Source organism: Balaenoptera physalus, assembly GCF_965194825.1.
Source record: "Balaenoptera physalus genome assembly, chromosome: 17".
Taxonomy (NCBI): domain Eukaryota; kingdom Metazoa; phylum Chordata; class Mammalia; order Artiodactyla; family Balaenopteridae; genus Balaenoptera; species Balaenoptera physalus.
In genome coordinates this window covers 47,795,051-47,820,000 of record NC_138895.1, presented here as the reverse complement: position 1 = coordinate 47,820,000, position 24,950 = coordinate 47,795,051, and the positions used below count along the sequence as shown (strand labels likewise).

Sequence of the window (24,950 nt, the reverse complement as noted above, 5' to 3'; positions counted from 1 at the left end):
AAAAAGAGAGAGGGACATGCACCCCAATGTTGATTGCAGCACTATTTACAAGAGCCAGGACATGGAAGCAACCTAAGTGTCCATTGACAGATGAATGGATAAAGAGGATATGGCACATATATACAGTGGAATATTACTCAGCCATAAAAAGAAATGAAATTGAGTTATTTGTAGTAAGGTGGATGGACCTAGAATCTGTCATACAGAGTGAAGTAAGTCAGAAAGAGAAAAGCAAATACCGTATGCTAACACATTATATATGGAATCTAAAACAAAAAAAAAAAGGTTCTGAAGAACCTAGGGGCAGGACAGGAATAAACACGCAGACATAGAGAATGGACTTGAGGACACGGGGAGGGGGAAAGCTAAGCTGGGACGAAGTGAGAAAGTGTCATGGACATATACACACTACTAAATGTAAAACAGATAGCTAGGGGGAAGCAGCCACATAGCACAGGGAGATCAGCTCGGTGCTTTGTGACCACCTAGATGGGTGGGGCAGGGAGGGTGGGAGGGAGGGAGACCCAAGAGGGAAGAGATATGGGAACATATGTATATGTATAACTGATTCACTTTGTTATAAAGCAGAAACTAACACACCACTGTAAAGCAATTATACTCCAATAAAGATGTTAAATAAATAAATAAATTGTTTGTTTTTATTCACTGTACTGTCAAGCTGGGTATCATTACAAACGCATTTATTCATCAGTAGAAGCCACAACTCTCATCTGACACTTTAAATGCCTCATCTCGCCTGAGATGTGTATCACACACGATGCAAAATGCCTGCCACAGCGCTCCCAGTGTCAGAGCTCTTCTTGATGAAATGGCAATACGAGAACCAGTGCACCCATGCCCTCCGAATACTCCAGAACAGACGTTACCCTGCAATGAAAGTTCATATGAAATCAGCATGACTTAATTACATTCATCACACTGAAAATCAAATTCTATGCCAATGATACATGGCACTTGGAGCTTATTTTACAAACATTAACTAATTAATCTCAAAAATCCCTGAAAGGCAAGACATAATGATATATGAGCTGACTACCTAATTATATCTAATTATTTATAAGATTTCCCCCTTCCAAGAGATTTCTATCGACAGTTCAGAGAAGTGGGTTCGCTACGTGCTCAAATCAGGTGTGGAAATCAATTATCACTTATTCCGTCCAAAATTGTCTGGCTATAAAGCACCCACATTTCCTTTTAGAACAGATCAACCTGTACCATTTTCCACTGGAAAGGCTCATAGAAACTCCAAAGCCCCCAAACAATCTAGTGTTGAACTCATAGTTCTATACCTTAAATGACATTCTTTGCTCATTTTTTACCCACAAGCAATTTTGATTATTATCCCAATTTCTTTGACCAGCTTCGCTCTACTGTCCTCTTTTTTCCCACAAAGTATCTTTTTCCACTGTAAAGATACTCACAGACACTGGCCTTATCATCCAGACAGTTTCTCGCCTCCAAATTCTGTCATCAGAAAGCTGCTTTCTCTGTGCTTTTGTTCCTGTTGCCTCTCTGACTTGAACGTTCTCGGGTTTCCTCAAGTTCTCTGCATTCCCTTATTTCCATTCCACTTGAAATTAGGCAACTTTGTTCCATCAGATAATTACACATCAGCTTCTAAATTTTCTCTTGAGCAGCAAGTTGGGCCTTGAAAGTGAATGCCATATGTTTAAAAACATTGCTAGAAGACATATTGTGAAGGGGAATGTTACTGTTTGTGGAAAAAAAAAGATTATACAAGTATGCTTAAAAATACACCTCAGGAATGTTATTTATTTAAATAACAATTCTTATGAGGGCTGTATTAAAATTCTCCAGAGACAGAGAGATTTATTTTTAAGGAATTGGCTCGCATGACTGTGGGGAATGGTAAATCCAAACTCTGCAGGGTAGGCTCGCAGGCTGGAAATTCCCGCAGGAACCGATCTTGTAGTCTTGAGTCTGAAAGCCGAATTCCCTCTCCTTGGGGGAAACCTCAGTCTTTGCTCTTTAGGCCTTCAAATGATTGAATGAGGCCCGTCCACATTATGGAGGATTATCTGCTTTACTCAAGTCTACTTATTTAAATGTTAATCACATCTAAAAAAATACGTAACAGCAACATCTAGAATGGTGTTTGACCAAACAACTGGACACCATAGCCTAGGTGACACATATAATTAACCTCACAAGGGCCGACCTTGTTTAAGAAAGCTTTTTTTTTTTTTTTAACTTTTGGCTGCATTGGGTCTTCGTTGCTGCGCATGGGTTTTCTCTAGTTGTGGCGAGCGGGGGCTACTCTTTGTTGCGGTGCACGGGCTTCTCATTGTGGTGGCTTCTCTTGTTGCGGAGCACGGGCTCTAGGTGCGTGGGCTTCAGTAGTTGTGGTACGTAGGCTCAGTAGTTGTGGTTCACGGGCTTAGTCACTCCGCGTCACGTGGGATCTTCCCGGACCAGGGCTTGAACCCGTGTCCCCTGCATTGGCAGGCAGATTCTTAAACACTGCGCCACCAGGGGAGTCCTAAGAAAGCATTTAAAGCAACTGTATTTTTCATCTTTGTAATCTTACTGGCTAACAAAGTACCTCCTATACTAGGTGTTCACTAACTAGTCAGTGGTGAAATAAATGAATGTGTGTTAGACTTGTGTTTCCAATAAAATTGTAAACTTGAGGGACAATATTTCCCTTGCATTTTCTGTAACTATGGCAATCACATAACTCAAATTTTCCAGGGTAGTATTGATTTCAAATACTCTGTCCCATTGTCACACCATGTGTCCTAATTTTAAACTGTAGAAAACATGGTGACCGTAACTCTAACAAGTAGTTTCATGCTGAACACAGTACTTAAACCTCACTAAATACTTAACTGATTGAAATGGAATTTCCAGCCAGTGGACATTTTGTTTAAAATATGACAAAATACAACTGGGGGAAATTATCATTTCTCTTCTCATTTATTCCTGAGACACGAAATGCAATCTGGTTCTTGTATTTTAAATTTTCCAGTTCTCGGGGTGTGGTTATAATGAATTGCTGAGCCAGTATGAAGTAAGATACTTGGTAATCAGGGCAAGTTTAAACAGTGTTGAACATTTTTTTAGGGTGAGTGAGCATTCAGGTAATGTATCCAGGAAAGGCCTTGAATAGAAAGGGAGGGACACTATTAGACAAATAAAAATCCCTGTTTCTGGATTCTCTATGCAGGTAATAAAACCTTGAGATTCCAGGAGGAAAGTTGCTGAATTTTTTTAAGAGAGAAGAAGACAGAATCAAAAATAAATAAAACATTAAGAATTGTCTTTTTTTTTCCAGCAAAAATTACTTAAGGCTTTTCTGGACTGCAGAAATTATTTTCCTACTTTATAATCTGATGTGATCTTTAAAACTGCTGGTTTGTTCCAAAATGATATCTCAAAGGAGTATAAGTTATACCACTTGGAGTTTAGATAGCCTTGGTGAAAATTTAAAGCTATTATAGAAAGATGAGTGATGAATTCAAGGAAGCCAGAAAGTGCTTGAACCAAAAGCTTTCAGCTATTCGGTCAAAAAATAAGCAAGATTTAGTGACAGCTTGGGTACGGGGGGGTGAAGATATGGAAGAGACAAAAGATGTCTTAGCTGTGGTAGGAGACTAGAATTATGCTAATCTCATTATGAGAGACAGAGAAATTAAGACAGAGAACCAGTTTGGAATACTTAGTAGAGGAATGAAGGGATGAGTAATTCTGAGCATGTTGATTTTAAGTGAAACATGGAGCTACACTGTAAACAGCCAGAAATACAGCTTAAGAAAGTAGAACCAAAGCTGAAGTTTCCAGGATCTTTACTATAGAATTTAAATAAAGTCCAAACTATTGACTATGCCTTCTCTATATCTACCCTAGACAAAGATGTACTTTTCCTGGACTCGAGCTGAATGGGGTGATTTACAGACCCCCTACTTGGTCTTTGCACCTTCTGGGACACGTGATTGCTCTTTCTTCACCTATCTGGAATGCTCTTTTCCTTTCCACAGCCCCGTACACCCCAATAACTCACACTCCAACTCAACCTTTAGGTCTTACTTTATCTTTTCTGGATGTATGCCCAATAGTGGGATTGCTGGGTCATATGATAGTTCTAGTTTTAGTTTTTTAAGGAACCTCCATACTGTTCTCCATTGTGGCTGTATCAATTTACATTCCCACCAACAGTGCAAGAGGGTTCCCTTTTCTCCACACTTCAGGTCTTACTTTAGATGTTTCTTCCCTGACTGCCCCCTTACACACACACACACAAACACACACACACACACACTCCTGTGTTAGGTTAGTTGCCCTTCTATGAGCTTTCAGGGTATTTAGTATTAATCTCCCTCACTACTCTGTGTTATAAGATCCTGCTTACTCATCTGTCCATTCAACTAGAGTTTAAGGTTCCCGAGGGCAGGCACTGCATCCTTCCTGCTCATGGTTACATTCCTAACTCCATTATACATAGTAGGTGCTCAATAAAATGAATGAACAAATGAATTTTCAGAGAAGGCTGAATGTGGGCAACATCACCGTAGATAAAGCTCTCCAAAAGCTTGTCTGAAAAAGAGGTTGATAGTTGATATTTGATGATAGTTGATACTTCAAGTAACAAGCTTGAAGTGCCTTGAAAAATTAATTCCTGTGGCGTACTTGTATCTTGTGGAATGGATGTTGAGGTTATGGTATTGTATTCTTTTTTTCTTTAATTTTTTTTTATTTTTGGGTGTGTTGGGTCTTCGTTTCTGTGCGAGGGCTTTCTCTAGTTGCGGCAAGCGGGCGCCACTCTTCATCGCGGTGCGCAGGTCTCTCACTGTCGCGGCCTCTCTTGTTGCGGAGCACAGGCTCCAGACGCGCAGGCTCAGTAGTTGTGGCTCACGGGCCCAGCTGCTCCGCGGCATGTGGGATCTTCCTAGACCAGGGCTCGAACCCGTGTCCCCTGCATTGACAGGCAGATTCTCAAACACTGAGCCACCAGGGAAGCCCTGGTGTTGTATTCTGATGTGATTTTTCTGGTAAGACATGTAAGGCTAAAGCACACCCATGTGGGTGGTGGACGTGTCTTCTAAGAAGCCTGAAGCCTTTCTCCAGGGCAGCCACCTGGGAAAGAACTGGGTCCTCGAACAGGAAGGAGAACTGAGGGTGGGCTTGAGGGTGGTGGAAGGAGAGGCTTCATCTTGCTTAATCTGGACTACGCCTCCTAATACAGCAGCCATTAGGTGTATGTGGCTATTGAGCCCTTGAACTATGCTGTCTGAATTGAGATGTGCAAGTGTAAAATCCATACCAGATTTTAAACTTAGTATGAAAAAGTTAAATATTTAATTAATATTTTTATATTGACTATGTGTTGAAATGATCATATTTTGGATATAGTGGGTTAAATACTTTATTAAAATTAATTTCATTACTTTCTTTTTACCTTCTTCACAAGGCTACCAAGATTTTTTAAATTCCTTGTGTGGCTCGCCTTACCGTTCTTTGGGACAGTGCTGGTCTAGACTTAAGAGAAGATCTAGACATCTCTGGACGTCCTCCTGGGTGAAGCCATTAAGGCAGCGGATGGGATAGGCCTGAAAGCTTGGCAGCTAAGCCTTGTCTTGTAAAAGTAGGACGATTTATGAGCATCTCTGTCTTGTTTCCTCCATAAGTAAAGGCTTCTTGCCGGTGCCTGCTACTTGTCAGGCTCTGTGCTAGGCACTGTAGCTTCAGGATAAACCAGATGGACATGGCCCTACACTCATGAACCTTGCTATCCGGCTACATGATTCAGTCCTCTCCCCAGTCAGGAGATTTTCCTTCCACTCCTGCTGTCCCTGGAGGAAAGCCAGTGGAGGAGGGAAGCACGACATTTGTTATTTTTATTTTTGTTTGTTACTGTGATTAAATTTGTTGAATGCTTACTCTGTAAGCGGGCTAAGCACTTTTGATGCCTTGTCTCGCTGAATGTTCATTAATAATCCTACAAAGCAGGAACTATTATTATTCCCATAAACAGGAAGAAACTGAGGCTTGGGGAAGTAAAATTAACTTGCCCAAGGACACACAAAAGGGACAAAGCGCAGAGTGAAATTCAGATCTGCCTGGCTCCAGTGTCCCACTGCTAACCACTGTACATCACACCTCAATCCTCACAAATACACAGGTAACAGTCACCCTGACGGCTTCAGTTTGTGGAGATTTACTATGTGAAGGCACTGTCCTCAGCAGCTGATGCTTACATATTTAACCCTCACAATAACCCTAAGGAGTGTGGTTCTTGTTGTTATTGTTATTCCTATTGTACAAAAAACGAAACTGAATCTCAGAAAAGTGAGGTAAACTGTCCAAGATCATACAGCAACTAAATTATGGCATTATTTGAATCTTAGTTCTCCTACATTTAAAGTTCTCTAAATATTCCATCTCTCTAAATTAACCATAAAAGATATTTTTAAAAATGTGGCTGGTAGGTAAAAGCCAACCCTCTTTGATTAGAGACTGTCAGACATCTTGAGACATTTAAGGGAGAGGGATTAGTCCCTTCTAAAGCTGCTCTCTCTTCCCCTAAGTAGACAGGGGAGAAAAAAAAAAAAAAACACTGTTTGATATAATCCAAAAAAGATAAAAATTCTCCTAGACTCATCCTTCAGAGTTGGAAACATTCTGCATGATCATGTGGTCCAAACCTCTCGTTTTTTTTTGTATAAATTTATTTATTTATTATTTATTTATTATTTTTAGCGGTGTTGGGTCTTCGTTTCTGTGCGAGGGCTTTCTCTAGTTGCGGCGAGCGGGGACCACTCTTCATCGCGGTGCGCGGCCCTCTCATTATCGCGGCCTCTCTTGTTGCGGAGCACAGGCTCCAGACGCGCAGGCTCAGTAGTTGTGGCTCACGGGCCCAGTTGCTCCGCAGCATGTGGGATCTTCCCAGACCAGGGCTCGAACCCGTGTCCCCTGCATTGGCAGGCGGATTCTCAACCACTGCGCCACCAGGGAAGCCCCAAACCTCTCATTTCACAGATGAGAAACTGAGGATTGGAGAGGTCAAATGACTTGCCCAAGGTCATGCAGCTGGTTAGTGGCAGAGCAGAACTGGAGTGCATGTGGTTTCTCACAGAACATGACTCTCTCCACAACCCACACTGCCTCCTGAGGACAAAGGAAGGCCTGGGGGAAATTCAGGGGCGGTGCGGGGCTGCCCTATTGACGGCAGGAAGCAAAGTTTACACTGTCTCCTAGCTCACGCAGTTTCTATCATGTCCCCAAAGCACTCACGAAGAACCTGCAGTGCTGTGGACCCAGATACACGGGACTAACAGTATAAAACCAGCACGAACTGCGCACAGGAAAACAAGTTGAGGCTTTTGCTTTAATTGCTTTTCTTTCTTTTGATCATGTGCAAACCCAGGAGAAGGGCTTTTCAGAGGACGTGTGTGTAAGTCAGCGGAGCAACAGTGACGCTTGACCGTCTGGGCAGGTTTAGGAAGGCGTGTTTGGGAGGAGACGCCTCCAGGAGATGCAGACTGGAGGCTCTGTGCTGATCCTGGAAAACTTCACACACAGTCAAAAAATTTTAATGAGCAAGCTGGGCCTAAAGCTGTTCCTGGGGTGCTGCGCTTCAGGCGTCAAGCTGTTCAGTGGCACAGGTGCCACCAAGCCACCGCGCACTGTCTGTCCCCGCACATACTTGCACCCTCCACTTGCGTCCAGCATTCTGTATTCCTGTCATAGTCTTTCTCCTTCCCGACACTTATTTTGGTCACACTCTTTCCTCAGGCCCTACCCAAGGTTCCCAACCTCCTTGAAGCTATTCCAGACCATGGTCAGCCTGCTAATCGCTCCTTTTTCTGGAATCTAAGATGAATATCCTCCTTCATTTAGCACTTAGTTATCTAGGTCATACTTGATTTATACTTGATTTGTACTTCTTTGTGTACATGTTCTGTCTCCTAAACTGGAATTTAGCCACTCAAAACAAGGGATAGATCTAGTTTCCCCTGCGAATTCCAAATTCCTTCCTGGTACAGAGCCATATAAGCAGCAGGCACGCAAGAAACCTTGGATGTTGATGACAATGATGACTGTGATGATGATAATGGTGCTGGAGGAGAAGGAGAGGAGGACAAAGATAGAAAAGAAATTCTATTCGGGTAGAAAGCTCACAGAAACCTACAAAACAAACCTCTATAGAGATCAAACTCCAGGCCAAAGGAAAATGGTAGAAATCATCAAATTTATGTCTGTGAAACTTCTGCCTGCCGCATTTGCCACATCTGGCTTCACAGGCCATTTTGTTAGTATTAAGAACAACACAGGGCTGTCTTTCTTATTCCCTTCCTTGAGGAGCCCACTATGATGGGTAACTTCATGGGTCAACTTGACTGGGCCATGGATGCCCAGGCATTTGGTCAAACATTATTTTGAGTGTTTCTGGGTGAGACTAGCATTTGAATCAGTAAACTAAGTGGAGTAGATTGCCCTCCCTAATGTAGGTGGGCCTCATCCAATCAGTAGAACAAAAGGCTGAATAAGAGGGAATTCCTACCCACTCCACCACGCCACTGCTGAGCTGGGACATCAATTTTTTCCTGTCTTCAAACTTGAACTGCAAAATCAACTCTTCTTGTGGTAAGATCTGAGGGACAGTTTTGCATGTCCCACCTCCACTGGCCCCAATTCTTATTCCTTTGACAGAAATACTCCTTTGGGTTAAGACATCACATTACCAGGGGTCTATTTAGAAAGCAAATAACCACAAAAGATCTATTACTTTAATTATCTTGGCATGGATTCTTTCCCAGATGAAAGTAGAGAGCAAAAGACTGAGACATAAAATGGTACAATTTAAGATGAGGCAGAGGGAGAGATGCTGGGGGACTGTCTGGGGAGGACCGGCCCGAGTGGGACACAGCCTTGGGAAGTTGTACACAGTCAGACGTCAGTAAAAGCAGGAGGGACAGGGTACAGATGGAGGGCAGAGGATGGGAAGGGCCAAGAAAGAGGTCTTGAAAGAAGTCAAGGAAAGGTCAGACTCCTCCAAAGGGGTGGGCACTGGATGAACATTCTGTCAATTGGACACTAGTGTTACAGCAACTGGCTCTGTACCTGTTTCTCCAGGCCAGAGACCAGAGACTCTTATCAGCTCTCTCCTCCCTTGGCCTCTCCCACCTCCTCATGATCTCTCACTAAACTCTGCTGTTTTAAACTTCTTGTTGCTTGGATCCTGTCTTCACAGTCTGATTCCCAAAGATGCAATTCTGCCACAGGCCCTGAGGGTCACACCAGGACTGTGCTCCACCTTTCAGCCTGGTTCCACCCTCGAGGGACCTCTCCCACTTTGGGAATCGTGTCCCTCTAATGTGGATGATCCCAACCCTCCCTCTCCTAAGCCTCCTGTGGCTTCAAAGTGATGCACAATTAGGTAAAACTCCTGGCTCTCCCTTAGCAGACTCCTAACCTGCTCCTATCTAAGGCCCTTTTTAGTTACAACTAACATTCCTATAGTGGATGAGAGTTTACTGAAATATTATTGTTACCTATAATCTGGCCGTCATCCCAACACTCAACTGAAACTGCTCGGGCAAAGATCACCAATGACTTTTATTGGTCGTTATTGTCAAAACCAAGAAACACATTTCATTTATTGTCTTGGTGTCCTCTTTGCTGCTGATGGCATTATTCAACATACCCTCATTTTGGTTACTCTCTCCTGCCTAAGTTTCCATGGCACTATTATCTGCTGGTTCTCCACAACATGCTTTTGTCTGCTCAGCATCCCTTTTCCTTACCTTGGTAAGTGCCCCACCTCCCTGAATAGAGTGAGCACATGACCCAGGTTGGCCTATCATAATATCAAATCTCTCTGTCCTCAGTGATTGGTCCAGAGATGGGTCACATGTCCCAAATCAGGCCAATCAGTTTTTCACTAGGATTTTCTAAATGAAGCTGGTTGGGAGGACCCTTAATCAATCAGTTTTGCTGTGTAACAAATACCCTCAAAATCTCAGTGGCTTATAACAACTAGTATTTATTTTCTTGCGCGTGAGTCTACAGGACAGAAGTGGCAAGGACTGGCTCCAGATATGCTTCACAGGTTTCTTTATTCTCTCTGGACCAGTGGCTACTGGGGACATACTCTTCTCAGGAAGGAGCACAGGAGCACAGAGCAAGCAGAAACATGTGATACCTCTTAAAGTCGTGGCCCAGAACTGTCACATTGTCCCTCTGTCCACATTTCCAAAGCAAGTCATGTGGCCACACCCAACATCACTGGGAAGATGCCTCTGGTGGGGGCAACTGCAATCACTCAGCAACGGGAGGGACTATGTAATGCAAATATCCCTGCATGGAGGGGCGTGAAGAACTGGGAACAATGACCAATCTGCCACACTCCCTTTGCCTTTCTGAACCCAGGCTCTAAAGATGGACACTGGGAGCTGCTGTGGCCCTACCCCCCCCCCCACCATGTGAAGCTGATCTGAGGATGAAGCCCATATCCAAAAAATCAAGTCTCTAGATCCAGTGGTCTGGCTCCATCCCTGTCTTCCCAGATTTTAGTTATGACTTATTGAATTTCCCTTTGAATCGGGATTCTATCATTCACATGCCACGAGGCCTAGAAAATATAGTCTCTTCCCTCTCGAGTGGTCCTTTTTGACCTTGTGTTCTGCACTCAGCTCTTCTCTCTCTAGAACAGGGGTTGGCAAACTATGGCTCATGGGCGAAATCTGGCTGGCCATCTGTTTTTGTACGTAGTTTTATTGGAACACATCCACATGCATTTACTTATGTATTGTCTGCGGCTGCTTTCACACTACAGTATCAGAGTTGAATAGTTATGATAGTGACCATACAGTCCACAAAACCTAAAATATTTACTCCCCGGCCCTTTACAGAAAAATTGTGCTGAGCCCTACCCCAAAAGACGGAGGCCATGCGCTCTCCCAGCCAGTCTCATCCACCTGCAAGCTGGTGACTCCCAAATCCATTTCCCTGGCCCTGACCTCACCCTGCATCTTGGGATAATTCTCCACACCCTTTTCTGCTCGGATGCCCCACAAGCACCTCAAATTCAATAAGTTTCGAACTTAAACTGAACTCATCCTTTCCCCCTAAACCAGTTCCTCTTCCCAATTCCCATCAGTAATGGTGCTGGCTTTGCACCCAGCAGCCCAAGCTAGATTATTCCTTCTGCCTTCCTCCCCTGCCCCACCAAAAGGTTGTGCTGGTTTTACTTCTAAACTTTTCTTAAACTCTCTCTCTCCTTCTCTCCAGCCTTTCTCATATATCCTCACTTGAGCCATTGCAGTCTTCTCACTTGTCTCTTTATCTCTCTTGCTTTCCACCTGTCCCTCCAGCAGGGGATCTTTTACAGCCCCAATCTTGTCCTGCAGCTCCCTTATCTAAAGTACTCAATGACTCCCATTAAGAGTCAAGTCCGGGACTTCCCTGGTGGAGCAGTGGTTGAGAATCTGCCTGCCGATGCAGGGGACACGGGTTTGAGCCCTGGTCCAGGAAGATTCCGCATGCCGCAGAGCAACTAAGCCCGTGCGCCACAACTACTGAGCCTGCACTCTAGAGCCCACAAGCCACAGCTACTGAAGCCTGCGTGCCTAGAGACCGTGCTCCGCAACAAGAGAAGCCACCACAATGAGAAGCCCGCGCGCACCAACAAAGACCCAATGCAGCCAAAAATAAATAAATTAATTTTTAAAAAAAAGAGTCAAGTCCAATTTTGACAACCCAACTGGCAAAATCCTCAATTTCCTGGCCATGCCAGTCTCTCTATCCTTATTTTAGAGTATATCTCATCTCACCCAAGACTAATGTGAAAACATACAAACTATGCTGTTTCTTGCCTCTGGCCTTTGCTTATGCTGTTCCAGCCCTGTTCACCCCCTACCTCTCTCTTTCATTTGGCTAACTCATCCTTCAGGATTCGCAACAGACATCACCTCCCTCTAGGCAGCCATCTCAGGCTTGCACCTGCCTTCCTGAGCTCAGCTGAGTGCATCTTCTTTGCTCTCTCCTAGCTCTCAGGCAGAAGTTAACTTGAGTTTACCACTGTACCTGCCTATCCGCTCACTAGGATGCAAGCTCCCAGGGACAGAGTCCATGTTTCATTTATCCTCGTGTCTTTGGCTCCTGCACAAAGTAAATGTTTGGTGAACTGAACTGAACTATAAGATATTTTTCACTCATATTACCTGTCACTGAAAGTTTGCAACAGACTTTGAGATAAATATGATTATTTTCACTTTATGAATTAGGAAACTGAATCTCAGAGAATTTGTCCAAAGCCATGTAGCTGATAAAGAGCAGAAGACTGAACTTAAATCTAGGTCTATGGACCTTGAACTTTTGGAAACTCTGACCACAAAACCGTGCTTTTATTCCTGAATTAGTCTTTTGTATTAGTTATAAAATAGATAATAGTACAAAAGTTATGTCATATTACACATAAATTCATATCTTTAAGAATAATAATAAAATGAATGCCCATGTAGTCCATTGCCCAGTTTAGGAAATAGAACATTGCCAATACCTTTGAACCACTATCCAACTTTTGTGTTTACCATTCCCTTGCTTTTCTCTAGATTTTCCCACGTTATGGATGTACTCAAACAATGTATTGTATTCCATCATATAAATGTATCAAAGTTCATTTGTCCACTACTCCTGTTGATGGATGCTTGAGCTGTTTCCAGCTTTGTTTGTTTGTTTACTTGTTTTTACAAAGAGTGCTGTTATCCTTGTACAATTCTGCTATCCACATACAGAAGTTTCTCTGGGATATATTCATAAGAGTGAAATTCATATGCGCAACTTCATCTTTACCAAACAATGTCAAACTATTTCCAACGTCTATAGCATCAGCAATGAATAGTAGTTTCGGATGCTCCACATCTTTACCAACATTTGGTCTGAATGTTTGTGTCCTCCCAAAACTCATATTTAAAATCCACCCCCCCCAAAGATGCTGGTATTAGTAGGTGAGGTCTTTAGGAGGGGGAACCCTCATGAATGGGATTAATGCCTGATAAAAGAGGCTCCAGAGAGATCCCTAGCCCCTTCCACCATGTAAGGACACAGCAAAAAGCGCTGGCCATGAACCAGGAAGAGGGCCTCCCTGAATATGACCATGCTGGCGACTTGATCATGGACTTTCAGCCTCCAAAACTGTGAGCAATAAATTTCTGTTGTTTATAAGCTAGCCAATCAGTGGTGTTCCCAAACATACCAAGACAATTTGTAAATTACAAAAATTTTTTCTGCCAAACAGGCAGGTGTAAAATGGTTCTCACTGGGGTTTTAACTTGCTTTTTTCTGATTATTGGTGAGATGGAAGCATTTTACGTGTTTATGAACCACTTATATTTTCTCATGAAAAATGCCTTTTTATATTTTTTGCCATTTTTCCAGTGGGTTGTCTGACTTTTTGTTATTCACCTGTTATTTATATTTTCTGGACATGAATCCTTTGTCAATGACATGTGCAACAAATAAACGTTCTTAGCTCGTGACTTACCTTTTTATATTTACGGTCTATTGATGTATAAAAGTTCTTTTTTTGTGTGTGATGGCAAAGTCCATTTGCACCGTTTATTTAAAAAGAACAGCTGTAAGGTAAAAATGCAGATGTTTTCTTTTTGTAGAGACGGCAGTTAAAAAAGAGAAGAAATAAGTACGATGTTAGAAATTATTTTGTAAAATACAACAAACCCCGATATTTGTGAGCAATCCCAAGAACTCATAACATATAAAAATTTATGCTGAAAAACAGCTTCACCTCAGCACCTTAGAGCAGATATTGGAAACTGGCTAGATGGTGAGGAGGGTCATGACTTTTGGGATTTTGAAAGGCTCTGGATTTGTCACTTGGGAATGTCAGGGGTCTACTGCAATATAATTTGCATGAAGTCAGAGTTAACAGGAATTCTTCTACTCATTAATATTACTTATAATCATTCTTACAGTTAAGTAGCACAGTATTTAGGGGTAGGAAAAAAAAGGCTGAAGTGGGAAGAAGAATGAAGAGGATAGATCTAGGGGGAATGCTAAGAGGACAGGAGAAAGGTGATGGGAAGGAACAGAATCTCCATCTTTTCACCATTTTGTGTCATCTCAGCAGCATGCCGTTTCCCCTATTGGAGAGGGGACAGGCAGTGGTCAAGCCTGGCCTGCCTTAAACCTCACCATCATCAAAGGACAGAAGATGCAAAAGCACCTGGCAGGATCAGGCTAAGAATGAGAACAGGGAAGTTGGATGGGAAACAAAGGAGAGAGGGGCATGACGGGAAGAGGCACAGAAAAGGATCACCCAAGAAAATGGGCAACATTACCATCATAGGCCTCCAGGGACCATCTCCTCTGAGGACCACCAAAGAAAGAAGTATCTGTGCAAATTAACACAGCAGACCACTCTTTGATGTGGAGGGGGAAAGATAAAAGGAAGAAGTAAAGGTTGCCAAGTAGAGGCACATTCCGGCTACAGAGAAGGGCAGAGGAAGGTGCACAGGAGAGGGACTTGAGGAGGGCAGTTGGACCCTCTGGGAGGGGCTCCCAAATGAAGGCGAGAGCCGCCCCCCCCCCCCCCCCGCCACCCCGATGCGGTTAAGGAGTTTGCACTGGGTGGCGGTTGTGGAGGCTTGTTGGGGCAAAGGGTCAGCGGGGGCGAGGATGCCCGGCCAGCTCTCCCCGGGGCATCTGTGAGGCACAGCTGTGGACAGAGGTCCGGCTCAGCCCAACTATGTACTGAAAGTGGCCTTGAGTTCCCGGAAGGCTGCCTGGTGGAGCTTCCTCTTGTCTTCCGGCCTCTTGCGCTCATCCTGCTGCGCTTTTAGCTCCGCTTCAGACTTACTGGCAGAGGACAAGGCTTGGACCTTGGCTTCAAAGAAGTCCTTGGCACCTTTGACGCCCTCCAGGGCAACATGGATCTCCGAAAGCTTCGCCAGGGCCCTCAGCCCACCGTCCTCCCGTTGTTCCCCTGCTGCGGCCTTGTGGAATATGGGCAGGAACTCACGGAAGCTGAGTTTGCCGTCAAAGTCCTCGTGCACCTCCTTGGTCAGGTGGGTCTGGGGGCCCCCAGCTTCTCCATCACCGGCTTCAGCTCCATCAGGTCGATGAAGCCATCCCTTCCGGCATCGTACAGTTTGAACATGCTCTCCAGGTCCTTGATGAGGCGGTGGCTGAACTCCGGGAACTCGGAGTAGGGGTGGAAGACCTTGCAGCGGCGGAGTCGCGCCGCGCCCTCGTTGACGTCCAGCCGTGCGCTCAGCTCGGCGTGGGCTCTGGCCGTGGGCGCCCAGGCAGACGGCTGCGGCTGGGGCTCGGGGCCTGGGGCGGCTCGGGGCGCAGGCTGGAGCCCGCCGTCCACCTCCTCCCACTTCAGTCACTGCTGCAGCTTGCTCGCTAGCTCCTCGCTGGCCATGGCCACGGTGGATGCGGGGACGCGGGGACTGGGCAGACAGCGCGCTCTTCTCCAACTAGCGACTCTGTGACACTTCCAAAAGTTTTTAATTTTATTGTAATTGCATGTGTCCGTCTTTTCCTCTGTGGTTTGCATTTTTTCTGTCTGTTATAAGGAATCCTTCCCTATCCTAAGGTCATAAATAGTAAACACCAGCATTTACTGAGTACTTTCTGTGTTTCAGTACTCTTAATTCCCTTTCATGGATAACGAACGTAAGACACAGAGAAATTAAGCAATTTGATCAATGTCACACAGTAAATAAGCAGTGGACTCGGGATTTGAACCCAGACCATCTGCCTTTAGCATTTGCACTTTAAAGACTGTTTATACTTCCAGTTGTAGAGATCATCTGGTTAGTCTAAAAGATTTAGAGTTTTACCTTTCTCATTAAAGTATTTAATCTGAAGTTGGCTTTTGTATATGATGTAAGATACCTGAATTAATCTTTAATAACTACTTTATCCCCTTAGACATTCATCATTAGTGAAACTAGTGTTGACTGATTCATGCTAAAGATGAATTTCAAAACAAACAAACAAACAAAAAACTAGAGACTTCCCTGGTGGTCCAGTGGTTAAGACTTCGCCTTCCAATACAGGGGGTGCGGAACAGAAGCAATATTGTAGCAAATTCAGTAAAGACTTAAAAAAAAAAACATAATTCTCAACTTAAAAAGAAAAAAAACCTATTTCGTGGAGACTGCAAGAGAGTGATCCTAAGCAAAATGTAACCCTGCTCTCAAAGTTCACAGTGAAGTTGAACTTCAAATGATGTGTCCCAGAATACAATTCTTTGAATTAACTGAGGAAGGCAGACTTCCACCGTTCCAGAGTTGAGGACAGAAGATTGATCAAAGGCTTTTGGCATCTTGTAAAGTGAACAGAATATCCCCTAAAGAAACCCTGCAAAAGGCAGAGGCCATCACAATGCCCGGAACAGCCTCCAGCTCTGCCTACACTGCTGGGACCAAAATAGCTCACACGGCCTTCCTGCCGCCTCCTTGTGAACTGTGTGGGAAGGAACACTGGTCACGAATTCTTTGTTTCAACTACCCGCACACGCTAGGACAGTCATAGCAACTGCAGTGACATCTTGGAATCTGGAGAATAGCACATCACAGGCTAGACATCATACCTATTCTGCACCAAGTGCCATCTTCCTCCAAAATTAAAGGTTTTTAAACAAATGCCAAGAAGCTGAAAATGATTTTTAATTAAAAAATAAAATGGGAATGAGCTGAATGTGGCAGAGTATAAAATAAAGTGGGAATGAGCTGAATGTGGGCCAGATCATAAAGGGTCTCATACTGACAGACTTAAGAAGTGTGAACTTCACTGTGTCAGTGAGCAGGTTTGGAAGTCTTTTAAACAGGAAAGTAATACGAACCGTTTATTATTTTGCTCGTTACAGACTGTATGACTGGTTACAATCTGGGTGATAGAATACCCTAAAGACTGGCTGTGACAAGCTCTGCCGGTGGTGCCCTCCTACCCCAGCCCGGTTCTTCCCTGCCGGCAGAGCTCGCCTCCCACTCCGAAGGCTGGAAATGCCTGACAATCACTTTCCCAGCCTCCCTGGCAGGTAGAATACAGGCATGTGACCCAGTCCTGGCTAATGGGACCTGGTGGGAGAGGTTGCTAAGGGGATTCTGGAAAAGGTTTCCCTCTCTAATAAAAAGATGCGTAAGAAGAAAAGCCCCGCTTCTTTTCTAAATATGATCGTGTTTGCATGTAATGCCTGGAGCTGCCACCGTGAATAGGGACAAGGCCAGTACCTCAGGGATGGCAGAGCAGAAAGATGGAGGTCACGGCGTCATAGAACCACACAGAGCCACCTTCCCTTTGGAGATAACAGATACTTACTGTTCAAGCCACTTTTACTTGGATATTCTGTTACTTGTACCCTACACCATCTCAAGGAAAGAAGCATTAATAAAGCCTCCAATACAATGTAATATAATGTTATAGAAAACATTAAAAATAGACACTTTTTCCTTCAGATATTTATTTGAAATAAATGAGCCACAAAATTGGAAATAGCTACCATATGAACTGTTCACTGAATATTTTGGGTGCTCAAGCAAGAAACTATACAACCCCGGAGATGTCTTATTTTTTCTCTATCTGAAATGATCTTTTTCTCATTTTCTTCTCTCATTCACACATTTCCCTAAGAACATTTCTCCCTGTTCCTCGCTAGGCAGCAATTCTCTCTTCTTGAAGGTCTCTGTTTCATGAAGTCATGGCAGTCATAGCACATTATTTAAGAAGAAGCTCAGCATCGTGCAAACAAAAGAACTGCAAGTTCCAGAGCTTCGAGCAACAATACAGAATCACAGAGTTCTCAAGGTGAGAGGTACCTAACATCATCTGTAGTAACGCAGTAGAATTTGAATACAGATAACACCAGAACATCTGGTTAGAGTTCCTTAAGACCATTAACAATTATCTCCCAACCTAAATTCCTATATGCAGTGGCTGGCAACTTTTCAGCATGTCCTTCTGGTTCCACCTGAAGGAAACCCCATCCAGTCCCCTAAACAGGTCAGGGTCCCCCAGCTACCACTGGAGAGTCCTTCTTTCATTCTAGGAATATTTGCTAAGGCTCTATCAAGTGCTGGCACTGAGATTTAATCTCTCCGATCTTTATTCTCATGTCGCTTACAGTATTTTCCGGGAACTCGTGACTTTTCCATATGCAAACCATTTTAAAAAATACAAGTGAGAAACACTGCATCTGAGATAGAGAGCTGGATTGCCAGGTACAGGCGGAGTGAAGGTGGCTGCTTTGGGTTCGCCAATGTCTCCTTTCACTCCTATTCACTTCGATAAGTGTTGACTCCGCGCCGCTGGGGCTGGAAGGGCTTTGGCCCCGACAGGTGCGGACGGGGCGCGCAGAGGGGCGCGGCTCTTCTCCCCCTTCGGGCCCGTGAGGCCTCTGCGCGCCCGTGCCCGGCGGCGGGACTATGCGGAGCGAGCCGAGCCGCCCCGGGAGGCCGCAGAACGCGGGGCGCCCCCGGCAACGTGGCGCCGCGCGGGGGCGGGAGCCAGGTGGCCACGGCGCGCCCGCCTCGCCCGGGCACCGAGCAGGAAGTGGCTGCGGTGCGCCCCGGGCGCGGCCTCCGCAGGGCGCGCCTCCTTTGTGGCGCCGTGCTGTGCGGCCGGGCCGGGAGGAGGCGGGAGCCCGAGTCCCAGCGCGGGGAGCGAGAGCTAATGGCGGCGCCTGCGCCCGGGGGCCCCGGAGCCGCCGCCTCGGCCGCCCTGGACGAGCTGTCCCGGAACCTCACGTACGGGGCGCTGGGCGCCGGCAATGGCTCCCTGTCGGGCGCTTGGTACCGCCGGAACCAGGTAAGGGCCGGCCGCCCCGCCGCCTGGTGGGGCCGGGGTGGTGCCGCGGCGCCTCGTGCCCCTCGGCCGCTGTCCCGCCGACTCTCAGAAGGACACTGGGCTGTCCAAGTGGGCAGAGCTGACATGATGTTACCACACATTGACTTCACTGCCCCTCGTTTGGGAGAGCGGGAAGCCCTGGTCTGCCTCTCCTGGGCATCGGTCCCTGGGAGCGGGTCGCACAGGTCTGCGGTCATGGGCCTCTGGGTCCCCAACCATCCCGCCTCTCAGGCCTGAATCCGCCTTCTTCTCCCGGAATGATTCTAGGAGTGCGGGGCGAATCTCCTCCACCCATATCCCCCCCCTGCCCCCCGCCAGGATCATTTTACAGTTCAAAAAAAATAAGTGACATTCCGTTCTCCGAATCAGAGAACTCGTTAAGGGCCGCCAAATGTCACCTCTGTGCGGATGCTCTGAGCGTGTGCGTGTGTGTGGGTCCCCAGTGGGTCAGCACAGCTCTTGCATTGCGGCGAGAGGATCGCTGATGCTCTCAGCTTGCGATCGCCAGACTCCTTTTTCACCGGCCCTTTGGGGAAACGTTGAGAGCCTCAACAACGTGCATGTACGCTGGAAGTACACGTTTAACAGGATCAAAGAGGATTAGAGCTGCCCATTTATTTGGGGCTTGTTTTAAGATCAGAAAAAAAGCCCTTCCTCTAGCCGTATTTCTGTTCTTTCTAGTGGGTGCAAGTGATCTTGATATGGTCGATTCCAAGCTTCCTTCTGTTTTCATATGGGTGTTGCTTTGTTCTTGTTCTTTAACAAATCAATGGTTCTTTTTATTTTACAACAATATAATTATAAAGTATTTGTTGCTGTTGGTCTACATCAGGGGTTTTACCAATAATCAAAGGCCTAGAAGCATTTTAGACTTGAAACGTGTTTCGAATGTTAGTTTCTGAAATGTTAAAATTTTGTTTTCAAAAACAACACGTAAGATAATTTACTTATATAAAGACAATATTAGCATGTTCACGTTATTAGTATTCAACAGAGGAGAGAGTATCACTTTGAGTATGTTTTACCACAAAACATACTAAAATAGGAAAAATGGGGGGCACAGAGCCTATTGGATTCCATTTCTCCTTGCTTCCACCCACAGGAGTTACAAAGACAAGAATTGCTTTTTATGGGAAGTTCTTTGAGCATATCTGTTACACTATGCTTATGCTAGCATATGTTATAAAGCGTATTATAATATGCTTATGCTAGAAGCACTCCCAATAAAAGTTTAAGAATGATATTTTGTCTTTTGGTAAAGGAATTAAAGAGTAAATGTGACCTACCATGGCATCATCCAAAACAGGAGGACATTGTTTGCAGAGTGGAAACCTCTGCAGTCATTAGTTTTCTTTAATGTTTCCTGGAATTCAAGATTGTCTTGGCTCTCTGACACCAAACACAGCTTATCGTGTGGCATAAATGTGAGAATTTAACTTTATGTTTGCAAGGCTTAACTTGCCTTTGACAATATAGATTTGTACAGGTTAGAAAGGGTGTATCCAGGATATGCTAATTGAAACTACTCAGCTGACACCCAAGCATAGCTAGTTTGAGGTAAGACTATATCAGCCTTTCCCATTATTATGCAAACTTAGACTATCTTATAAGATTGTGGTATTTTATCCTTTCAGCAACTGAATTTGTTTTTAAGCAAAAGTAAAAATTGATTTTCAAAAATTCATTCAGCAAACATTTTATTGAGTGCCTCTAGTGCTGGGCAGGCCAGTAGAAATAAAATGGAATCTAATTTTTCTTTTCTTTCCTTTTTGGACACTAACTGAATACAGATGGCTGAAAATGGGAGTGGCTCCAGGAAAACAAAATAAGAGATGAAAGTTTAAGACTCGAAACTAACCTTGATTGCTGGATAGCCAGGGTTTAATAAGTTGTATCACTACTGAAATGTTTGAACAGTGTCTGTTCACTGATAGCCCAGCTTTCTGTGTCTTTCCAAGAGACAACCATCAGATCTGATAAATTAACCTTACTCACAGAAAAAGACCAACTTCCCTGAAACACATTCAGGTGACAGATGAATATTTAACAGTGCCCGCTTAGAATCAGTGTGGTCTAAGGCAAAGATGTGAGTGCTTCTAGAGGAAGAAATCCCAAAACAAGTAGGAAGTAGAAATTCAGTGGGGAAAATGTTTTAGGGAATCAGGGAAGTGAGGCCTTTGCCCCATCTGCATCTCTTAGGAGTCTACCTATACATGTATAAATGCAATAAAGTTCTACAAAGGTATTTTCTTTATGTTTGATCCACAAGTTTTCAGTATAAAAAATAATGTTTCTGCGATGGTTATTGAGCTCCCTGCTTTGTACAGATCACTGTGGGATATTCAACATAGTCTTTAGACTCAACCCCTTCCTTCCTTCCTAATGTTATTAGGTGCTTGGGGAAACGAGCTATGCGGGTAACTGTAAAACAAGGCAGTATGTTTTAAGTGTCGTGTGAGGAATATAAAGTCCTTAGGGAATTCAGAGCAAGGTGGCTTTTAGCAGGGGCTATCAAGGATGTTTTGTGGAGAGGTGGTATTTGAGCTGGACACCTAAAGACAGAGTTTCATTGATGGGAGTCACAGGTGGAAAGCATTCCAAGAAAGGGAAAAGTCTGGAGACCAAGGAGCAGCCCATGCTGTCTGAGCAGGTGCCCTTCTGAACATTTTTGTACCTAGAGTAGAAGTCAGTGGCCATTCTGGTTGCAATGGAAAACTGACACTGACTGGAAAGTGGAAATACAGTTTTGGGTCTTAGATATTGTCATGGATTGCCGTGAAGGACAACAGGTTAAGAAGTTTGGACTATATCTGGTAGACAGTGGGGAGCCATTGAAGGTTTTTCAAACAGGGAGTAAAAGGATCAAAACAAATTAAAGACATTTAAATTAGGGTCAGGGACTTCCGTGGTGGCTCAGTGGTTAAGAATCCACCTGCCAGTGCAGGGGACATGGGTTCAAGCCCTGGTCCGGGAAGATCCCACATGCCACGGAGCAACTAAGCCCATGCGCCACAACTACTGAGCCTGTGCTCTAGAGCCTGGAAGCCACAACTATTGAAGCCCATGCACCTAGAGCCCGTGCTCTGCAACAAGAGAAGCCATCACAATGAGAAGCCCGCGCACTGCAACAAAGAGTAGGCCCCGCTCGCCACAACGAGAGAAAGCTCACGTGCAGCAACGAAGACCCAACGCAGCCAAAAGAAAAAAAAAGAACACACAAATTAGGGTTAGCAGGATGCAGAGGCCTCTAACTGGCTAGCTATGGACCGAATCCAGCCCGTAGACGTATCTTGTGTCAAACTGCAGAGAGGTTTAGAAAATGTTTAATACGTTGCCAATGTTTAAAAATGAGTAGATTATGTATAAGGTTTCAAGTTTCCATGATCTGTTTAAATATTAGAAGTGCTAGCAACTTGGCCCTCTTTCGCACGTGATAACTGTGAGGGGGAGTTCACTGTTTAGAAAAACTGTGCTCCCCACTTAGGCCCCTCTCTTTGCTCTCATCTCCTTTACCTACTCGCCTTGTAGGCACTTAATTTGCAACCATCGTTAGAGGCTGTTGTCTAGTTTCTGCTGTCAACTAGCGGAGTTCACATGGGCGTCACACTGGGCTTCAGTTTTCCTTACTGGTAAAATTAGGCTTAGAATAGAAGATCCCCAGGCTCTTTCATGCTATCTGGTTGAATAAATAAGTGCCAATCCGGCAAGACTGTAGAGGGAATGGACAGGAAAGGATGAACGTGGGAATATTGTGAAGGAGGGGTTTTGTGGCTGTTTCTTTAAGTTTATGCATGTTGCTAAATCTCTAAATTCACAAAGACACTGTCAGAAAGGTTTATTCTGCACAGGGTGAAATGAAAAATTTAGATTTTTTTAATGTCCTTTATTTGAACTTTTGATGTTCAATGGCTTGAATTTTTAAAGTCAACATATTTAGAGGAAAATTGATACAACTTGGCAGGGAAGAGGCGAATCGAAGAGACATTTGTTATGCATTTACTATGTGACACTTTATAGCTATTATCTCATTGGAGCCCCGAACAGCCTCGTAAGGTACATATTATCCTCACTGTTCATGTAAGGAAACTTGTGTTAAATAACTTGCCCCCAGATCTTACAGCAAGTAGATTTAACTGCAAAGCTATTTTTATTCCATGCCTGAAGGCCATTGCTTAGAAACTAAGGCTTGAAAAGAATGTGGTAGGGGAAAATGAATATGGCTTGTCTCACTGTACTAAAGAAAAATCGCATTGAGTTTTATATTGCCCTTTTATTGATTTTGCTTTGCTACCGTTTATCTCCTTTCTGCTGGTCGCTGCATCTGATTGCCTCTTAGAGAAAGAAAAGTGCCAAAACTTACAAATAACCAAAGGGCCAGGTAGAGGTTGCTGGTCCTTTCCGTTTCCTTCCCAAGAAAAATCCCTTTTTTGTTTTGTTTATACTTACTAACCTTTCTTTTTTTTTTTTTTTTTTTTTTTTACCTTCCTTATATATCCAACATGGCATTTTCCCTTTACCACATTTTCTTCGAGATGTATGTATAAGGCAGCAAAAAGAAGGAAGAAAATGATTACCTCAAAGCTTTTGTAATCATTATCATCATCATCATCCCATGGTCCTTATTAGAGGAACAGACTCTTAATGCTGTTGTGAATTTGTCACACCACGCGTTTGCCTTTAAATCTACCTGTTATCCTCTTTACGGCTTGATTTATATTAACCAGCTATAATATTTGCATTAATGCAATCAGCTAAGTTCAGGCTGTGGGAAACTTCAGTTTACAGGTTTATGTGGCTCGGTTTCTTCAAAAATCATTTTTACAAGGAAAGAAAAAAGGAGAGCAAGGATAGAGGGAGAACCTGTAGATTAAAATACACCTAAAAGACCTATTAGGAAAAAAGACAGCCTTCGTTCACAGTGTTTAGGGATGCACACTTGGGTGATAAAACTATAGAGAAAAGCAAGGAAGTGATTGCCATGGAGTCAGGCCAGTGTTTCCTTGGGGAAGGGAGAGGCTGGGATGGGATGAGGCAAAGGGAGGTCTTTGGGTAGGCGCCCAATTTCTGTTTCTTGATCTGGATGCTGTTATGAGGGTATTTGCCTTATAATGATTCATTTTAGTAAATTGTTCATCTATATCATTTTCTTTATGGTTGCCTGTATCTATTATATTCTACAATTTTAAAATGTTAAGAAATATTAGGATTGCTATGACTGTTCAACTTGCATGTTTTACCCAGATGGTGTGGGAAATGGTATGCCATATTCATTTTGTTTGCTTAGGAGAATTATTTAAACAATTTCTTTTTAAAATGTTGGTGATTGTTCAAATTGGCATTTGAGAGTTTACCATGGAAAGGATGACATTCCCCTAAGCTATCCTTTTTGTTCGAGGATAGTGTGGTTTAAAAAGCTCAGCCTCTTTACTAGGTGCGTTGGCAAGTTTCTTAATTTCTCCAAATCTTGGCTTTCTCTATTGAAATGGTAATAATAATAACACTACATACCTTATAAGGTTGATGTAGGAATAAAATAAGATAATGTATATCAAATAGTTAGCAGTTCCAGACACATAGAAAGCACTCAATAAACAGTAGCTATTATTAGAAGTATTACAGTCAACCTATATTATAGGAAAGTCATAAAATACATATTTCTAATAATTAATAATCATTGTACTTAACTCATTACAAATGGAAACAAGAGAAATCATGTCAGTTATTTGATGTAATTCTGTTTTCTTTAATCTAAAACCACTGAATTCTCTACATCCAGTGCCTTCCTCACTCCCTTTGATGTTTGCCTCCCCTTCACTCTCCAAACATATTCACATTACAGAACACTTCCTGATTGCAGTAATCTCCTAATTGGAACACTTGTTATCTTGAAGTACTAAGGCAAAGATTCCTCCCATGTCTAATGCCACTTTCCAGAATTCAGGGTTGGGGTGGATGGGTGTGTAGCCCTGGGAACAGCTGACAGGTTTTGGTGGCAGTAGTGTGATGATGTCTTCAGACATTGACTATAGTTTAACCACCCAGCAGGACCAGCACCCCAGCTTGGGAAGGCTCATGCAGTGTTAGCATTAAGACTT

The 24,950-nt window shown here is 43.9% G+C and overlaps 1 protein-coding gene and 1 pseudogene across 15 annotated transcripts in view; one reads left to right on the top strand and one right to left on the bottom strand.

The window, feature by feature from the left end:
- Window positions 1-637: 637 nt before the first annotated feature.
- LOC309646422 (EF-hand domain-containing protein D1 pseudogene) lies at window positions 638-16,070 on the bottom strand (annotated as a pseudogene). The gene is made up of 2 exons (XR_014268658.1): window positions 13,526-16,070; window positions 638-1,668 (listed from the first exon to the last, which is right to left on the bottom strand). The product of XR_014268658.1 is annotated as an EF-hand domain-containing protein D1 pseudogene (transcript).
- Window positions 16,071-16,102: 32 nt separating this feature from the next.
- The window catches only part of NIPAL2 (NIPA like domain containing 2), a 75,724-nt gene continuing 66,876 nt past the window's right edge, over window positions 16,103-24,950 (top strand). For 8 of the 14 annotated variants that reach the window (XR_014255335.1, XR_014255336.1, XR_014255337.1 and 5 more), the window contains exon 1: window positions 18,545-18,816. Coding sequence is in view for 11 of the 14 variants with exons in the window: in XM_082432748.1 (XP_082288874.1) it covers window positions 18,682-18,816 (135 nt within the window). In the remaining 3 variants the exon portion in view is untranslated. Of the gene's footprint in view, window positions 18,817-24,950 lie in introns of all 14 variants that reach the window. The other 6 variants (XM_082432749.1, XM_082432747.1, XM_082432746.1 and 3 more) reach the window with 5 other exon arrangements.